Consider the following 7,195-nt stretch of genomic DNA (forward strand, 5'->3'; position numbering starts at 1 on the left):
GCTGCTTTCCCTACTTGCCCATAGTAGAGTCAGTTCTTCAGAATGTTGTTTGGATGATCATTGCATATCAACACGTGACTTGGTTAGCCCCTGTTAAAACTGCCCATGGCTCCCCCAGTGCCTCAGAATAAAGCTGCATGCGCTGCTCTGGTCTGCAAGGTGTTCAACAGCCCTCTCTCTTCTGCTGCTTGTAGATGTTCCTGCATGTGCTCTGTCCTCTCTGGCCTCATATTTGTGGTCTTCCTGTTCCTAGCCCCGAATGTACTTCCTTCTCTCTCTGCCTAGTAACCTACCCTTAGCATATTCAGCTTTAGGTGGCAGATCCTGATTCAGGTGGTAGTTCTTTCCTTCTTCCCTTCTCCCTGTGCCCCGCCTGGCTTTGTTTTCCTCTTGTTCCCGTAGAGCCTGAACAACACTTCAATTGCAGTACTTCCACCACGTTGTTTTATGACTATTTCATTTTGACCTCCCCATCCCCACAAAGCCCTGTGTCCCCTTTGCTTCTGCATGTGAGTCCCCAGAACAGGCCACGTGTAGCTGGTTATTTGTTGACATTTTTCTAGGACAGTGGTTCTCAACTGGGGGTGATTTTGTCCCCCAGAGGACATTTGGCAATGTCTGGAGACGTTTTTGATAGTCATGATTGGTGGGGCAGTGCTAATACATCCAGCGGGTAGTGGCCAGGGATGCTGCTAAACACCCTACAATGCACAGGACAGGACCCCACGTTATCCAGTGTGAAATGGCAACAGTGCTGAGGTTGAGAAGCCCTGCTCTAGCAGGAAGCGCAAAACTTGAGAGTACTAAAATAAAAGACATTCCGTAACAAAAAGATGAAATTAAATTTGGAGTTCTCAAGTAATATATAAAACTTTTCAGTGTTGAGGAATTTAATTTTCAATGTAAACGACGCTGGTTCTTTTTGTGGCCTATTTTTTTTGTTTTTTTTTAATTGTCCCACTGTTTTATTTTTTATTTTTTTATTTTTATTTTTATTTTTTTTTTATTTTTTTTTATTTTTTTAACATCTTTATTGGGGTATAATTGCTTTACAATGGTGTGTTAGTTTCTGCTTTATAACAGAGTGAGTCAGTTATACATATATATATGTTCCCATATCTCTTCCCTCTTTGTCTCCCTCCCTCCCACCCTCCCTATCCCACCCCTCCAGACAGCCACAAAGAACCGAGCCGGTTTCCCTGTGCCATGCGGCTGCTTCCCACTGGCTATCTACCTTACGTTTGTTAGTATATATATGTCCATGTCTCTCTCTCGCCCTAATATTGTTAATATTTATTCGGAAGCTCTGTTTGGGGGGGAACGTGACCCTTGAGCTTATTAATGGGTTAGCAGTATTTAGTAATTAAACACTTTAGTAATGCAGTAATGTAGGCATGCAACTGAGATTGTGAAAAGGATAGTGGAACTAAGCTCTTCTTTTGAGAATTTTTTTCATTTACTTTTTCGTATTCTAAATGCGCCTGGTAACAGGTGACTACCCAAGCTGGTTTTTGGAGGGGATGTGGGGATGGGTGATGTCCTTTTTAAGCTCTTAAAAAGGTTTTAACTATAAAATCCTCAAAAAAGGCCAAATGTGGTAAACCTTTTACCTTGTGTGTGGATTAGGAAATGATGAAAACCATTGTGCTAACCAGCCTCCACACACGCACACACCCACACCCATGCACACACATATCCCCACAAATGATAACCCTCACCCACTTGTATCCTCTTCACTTGTTCTAGCCAAGTGCCTGCTATAATACCAGTGACACAGTCCATGCTGAACATCAGTAGAAAGGGCTCCTCATGAGGGTCCCCATAGCTACACCATGAATTGACCAGGTAGAGAATCCATTCAACTAAATGTACAATTTACATTTAGTAAATTTAAAATTTAGTGTAGGTATTAAATTAGGAGGGGCTACTGATATACTGGAAAATTAGAATGTTGAAGGGTAAATTGTTGCTGACATTAGAACAATACGGGACTGACTTGCAAAACCAAGTAATGGGAAAATAAAATACCTACCACACTTGAAAGTTTTAGCATGTTTCTGGGCAAAGACAGCAAACATTACAGAAGAATGTTTTCATTCTTTTCTCCAGGATTGGCTATTGATATGACTTCTGTTTTATAATCTGGTTTTCAAAAAAAATTCTTATTTATTTGGTAGTTCAGAAATTTGAGTAAAAAAAAGAATAGGAAATGTTAGGAAGAAGACTCAGTGATTCATTCTCTAAGCAGTTCCTGTTGATAGTAGCAATTTCAAATTAGCCTCTTGAAAATATAATATTGTATTGGAATTGTGTGGGAAAAGTCCATTTTTCATCTTTATCATTGGAGACGTCTTTGTTAAATTAAGTGGTTTACACCTGAAGAGGCAATTTTCTTTATAGTTGGCTTTTAACAAATAGTGAATATTATTTACCCCACATTAAAATTCAAAATCAAAACAATACTTTTTTTCCAATAGGTGTTAGATTACAATGACTAATGGCTATTCAGGTTGGTGTTATGAGTTCAGTTTTTGAGACTGACATATGTGCGGCACATTTCTTTTAGTTTATTGAAGGAAGATTGAGATATTTGTACTGAATTTGGTGGATTCTGTGAGATAGTACCTGGCTTACAATTGATTTAATCTCTTGTCTTTGGGTATATGGCTTACTTGGTTTGGATTTTGTGTCAAAATAGAAGTTTCAGCTACAGATACTATATCTGCAAAGTTATTTCAATGAATGTAGTCATAAGGGAATAGAATAATAGGCATGTATAAATGTGAATTTTAATAAAGAGGTCTCCAAATTTAATTGCATTTCTCTTAATTTTTTTTTCAGACAAATCCTACAGAAATTTTAGAGTATTCATCAGATAGTGAAAAAGATGATGAGTTGGAGAATGTCTTGTTCATTGATTCAGAATCCTCTCACAAATACCACATGGATTTCGGATCAGATGGAAGACGGGTTATGGAGAGACCGATAAACCCGAGGGTAAAATCTACAGAGGCCATTTTGCATACACCTCAGAAAGAGACAAAGCTTCCCAAGACTCCAGAAAATTCAGCAAAGAAGAAGAAGCTTTTAAGGTTATATTACACCTTTTTAAATACTTTTTTTTTTAAAGTTTTTCTCTTTCTTAAAAAGCCCAAATACCTACAATGTTAATTTAAAAATACTTATTTACTTGGGAAGGAAGATTGACCAAATAGAATTATAATTCTGATAAGCAGTTATGGAGTCCTAATTTCTGGAGATTGTTTGTGGAATTGTTCATCCAAGTTGAGCATTCACTGTTTCAGTCATAACCAGCTTATGTGCTTTCCTTAGTGGAGATTGGTTGTTTGGGTTTATCAGATTTTATTGAGCACCCGTGTTCCAAGTGCTATCTTAGACAATTAAGACAAGTAAATGACTGTTCCTGTTTTTGAGTAAATTATGTCTAAAAGAGGGAAATAGAAATATAGACTATTGAGATTACTTTTGTGATTGTGGTTGGCCAGGGAAACACTTAGAGATGCAAAGACTTACGGGCAAGGATTCATGGGCAAGAAACTGGCTGGTGTGTGTGTGAAGAACCATAGGGGCCAGGCCATGGAGGGCCCAGCAAGACGTGTGAAGGGGCCTGGGGTGTGCCACGTAGGGGGACGTGTCCCAACCCTGTGTTGTTCATCATCTCTTTGTGTTTTAAATTAGAACAAAACAGTGAAAACAAAACTCCAGTGAAAGTGAGAAGGAGAACTTGTGGGGAACAGTGCCACAAAAGCAGACTCAGTCGAGTCTCAGTCTTGAAACTCAGAGTTTCAAGGAAAAAGGAGTGTAGTAGAAAGTGTAAACATGGCGATGAAGAACACGGTTTTAGATCTGTTTAGGGTATGTCTGCGTCAAGGAGGGCAAGTACGATGCACACCAAGGAGAGCCCAGTGACAGTATCGGACAGTGTTGGTGGACTGGTTGGGGAGGAGGCAAGGGGCTCGAGTTGTGGAGATGGTGCTGTGACCCCTCTGCTAGAAGCTGGGATTCAAGGCAGGAGAGGGGTGGGGAGCTTAGGTTGCAAGTTTGATCAGGCTTGATTGGGATCCATTGTCTAAAGAGATCTCAGAGAAAAGGTGAGATGGATTTAGAGAATAATAGGGAAGACCCAGTGGAGGCGGAGAGGTTAGGAATAATTGCTCTCAGTGTCCAGGAAAGGAAGTGGGAGAGGGAGGCCTGTCTTGAATAAAGGAGTGGAGAGGAGAGCAAAAGGCTGTGACCGAGTCTAGTGGGATCGACATAGCGTGGTGAGTCAGTTGATGCCTGCTCGCGGTATTTTTTTTTTGTTAACATAAAACAAGACAGAAGGCCTGATGCCCGAAGTGAAGAAGTTACAGCCTCAAATGAATATGGTGATGGTTTGTAATAGTCTCTGGAGAAAACAGGAAGGGAAGCAAATTAAAGGGATTCGAATGTCTTTGTTGAAGTTGATCCTTTGCAATTAGAGAAGGTCATGTTCCCAACCCTGTTGGGGGCCTGCTGTGTGGCAAGCACTGTTTCATGTCCTGGAGGCACAGCAGTGAGCAAAGGCAGTGAAAGCGCTACCTGTCCTGAGGGGAAGGCTGATGAGGAGCCAAGAAGTAAAGTAGACGTCATGTCAAAAGGAAATAAACTGTACAGAGAAAAAGCAGAAAAAGAGGGACAGATGGCCAGGAGGAAGGGGAGGATGTTTCTATTTTAAACAGGGGATCAGGGAAGCCTCTGAGAATGTGACTTATTGAGCAGCTGGAGGAACAGAGCTGACATTTCCTGAGTTGAAGTAGGAGGGGGGTGAGGAGATCATATGGTTTGGTTTGGTTTTCCTCGGTGGGAATATCATGAGGCTTTTTTTGGGGAGATGAGGTTATTAGCCTTTTGCTTTCTCTGTACATTGACTGTACAAGTTCTTTTCACAGTTACTTGGGGTTTGAGTTTTTCATACTTCCAAACAAAAATTGGAGTTTCCCCACCATCTTTGCTGTTTGGCATCAAATGCTTTTATACTTGTATGCATACATTTTGGGGGAGTGTGTAAAAGTTTATATTTGTGTGGTCAATTCTGTAGGTCGGTCGTATTGTGTCAAGTTGCCTCCCAATTACTTTTTAAACAGAGGAAGTTCTGTATCCTTAGTAATAGTAATCTCCTTTTATACATATTGTGTTATCTTCTTTCAGTTTTATTGAGATTTAATTGACATAGAGCACTGCATAAGTTCAAGTTCAAGCATAATGACTTGTGTATATTGTGAACAGTCATTTACTTGTCTTAATTGTGCGGAAGCTTTTTAGTTTGATGTTGTTCCACTTGTTTATTTTTTATTATTATTTTTTTTTTTTGCGGTACGCGGGCGTCTCACTGTTGTGGCCTCTCCCGTTGCAGAGCACAGGCTCTGGACGCGCAGGCCCAGCAGCCATGGCTCACAGGCCTAGCCGCTCTGTGGCATGTGGGATCTTCCCGGACCGGGGCATGAACCTGTGTCCCCTGCATCGGCAGGTGGACTCTCAACTGCTGCACCACCAGGGAAGAAGCCCCCTGCTTGTTTATTTTTGATTTTGTTGTTTGTGCTTTAGTTGTCATATCCAAAAAATCATTGCCAAGACCCATGTCATGGAGCTGTTTTCCTTGATTTTCTTCTAGGAGTTTTATGATTTCAGGACTTACATTTAAGTCTTTAATCCATTTTGAGTTAATTTTTGTGAATGGTGTAAGATAGGGTCTAGTTTCATTCTTTTGTATGTGAATATCCAGTTTTCCCAGCACCATTTATCGAAGACACTGTCTTTTCTCAATTGGGTGTTCTTGGCTCCCTTGTCAGATATTAATCGACTGAGTATGCATCGATTTATTTCTGGGCTCTCTTTTGTGTTCCATTGGTCTATGTGTCTGTTTTTATGCTGGTACCATACTTTTTTGATTACTGTAGCTTTATCTTATAGCTTATCTTGAAATTAGGAAGTGTGATGCTTCCCACTTTGTCCTTTATTAGGATTTCTTTGGCTGTTTGGGGTCTTTTGTGGTTCCATACAAAGTTTTGGATTTTCTTTCTACTTCTATTAAAAATTCCACTGGATTCTTCTTAGGAATTGCATTGAATCTGTAGACGGCTTTGTATATTATGGACATTTTAACAGTATTAATTCTTCCAATCCATGAACATGGGATATCTTTCCACTTACTTGTTTTGTCTTCTGTTTCTTTTATCATGATTTTATATATTGAAAATCCTAAAGATTCCACCAAAAAACTGTTAGATCTAATCAACAAATTCAGTAAAGTTGCAGGATACAAAATTAACATACACAAATCAGTAGTGTATCTATAGAGACACTAATAATCCCATTTACAATAGCATCAAAAGCCATAAAATACTTAGGAATAAAGTCAGCCAAGGAGGTGAAGAAGCTCTACCGTGAAAACTACAAGACATTGATGAAAGAAATCATGAGGTTTTTGGCTATGTTCAGTTAGCCATTATATATCTGAGTAGGAGTACGAGTCTGGACTTCACATGACAAGGTTGGTGCTGGATGTGAATTTATAATCTTTAGTGTCCAGATGGTTTTTAGGGCATGAGCTGGGTCATTTTCTAGATCAAATGCACACTGAAAGGAGAATCTGTCACAGAATCTGTGTCTTAGGCACTCTGCAGTGGTTGAGTCACAGAGGAAGAGGCTGCTGAGGGAGGAATTAAATCGTAAGAGAGCATGATGTCCTGGAAAGCAGCCAACTATGACAGATGCTGCTGGGTTTGCGCTGTGGAGGACAGGGAATATAGAGCCTTCTCAGTGGAATGGTCAGGCAAAGTCAGATTGCTGTGGATTTAGAGAGAATGGAAGGAGAGAAACTGAGGACAGCATGCCTAGAAAATTCATTGTGTGTTTTACTTTAAGGGATGTAGAGAACTGTTTGCTAATTGAAAGGAATTTGGGGATTGAGATTTCTTTTTTATGAGTGGGAATGAGAGCAGATTTTTAATATATTGATGGGAAAGGCCCTCAGCAGGGGAAAGAGACGATAACTGTTGGAGTTGTGTCTGACTTGGTGGAAGGGGTTTACAGATGGAGGGGTGTCCTGGGTTAGGAGCACAGTTAGCCCATCCACGGACAGGTGAGAGGGCAGAGTCTCTTCAGGTGCAGGTAGATATATGTGTCAGTGGGAACTCATGCACGTTCCTGCTGA

At 40.3% G+C, this 7,195-nt stretch overlaps 1 protein-coding gene across 1 annotated transcript in view; it reads left to right on the forward strand.

Moving 5' to 3' along the window:
• Nucleotides 1-7,195, forward strand: part of SPIDR (scaffold protein involved in DNA repair) — a 325,369-nt gene that overhangs the window by 86,900 nt on the left and 231,274 nt on the right. The window contains exon 8 of the mRNA XM_007464058.1: nt 2,842-3,092. Within this exon, the coding sequence (XP_007464120.1) occupies nt 2,842-3,092 (251 nt within the window). The remainder of the gene's footprint in view (nt 1-2,841; nt 3,093-7,195) is intronic.

Source organism: Lipotes vexillifer, unplaced genomic scaffold (assembly GCF_000442215.2).
Source record: "Lipotes vexillifer unplaced genomic scaffold, Lipotes_vexillifer_v1.1 scaffold69, whole genome shotgun sequence".
NCBI classification, from domain to species: domain Eukaryota; kingdom Metazoa; phylum Chordata; class Mammalia; order Artiodactyla; family Lipotidae; genus Lipotes; species Lipotes vexillifer.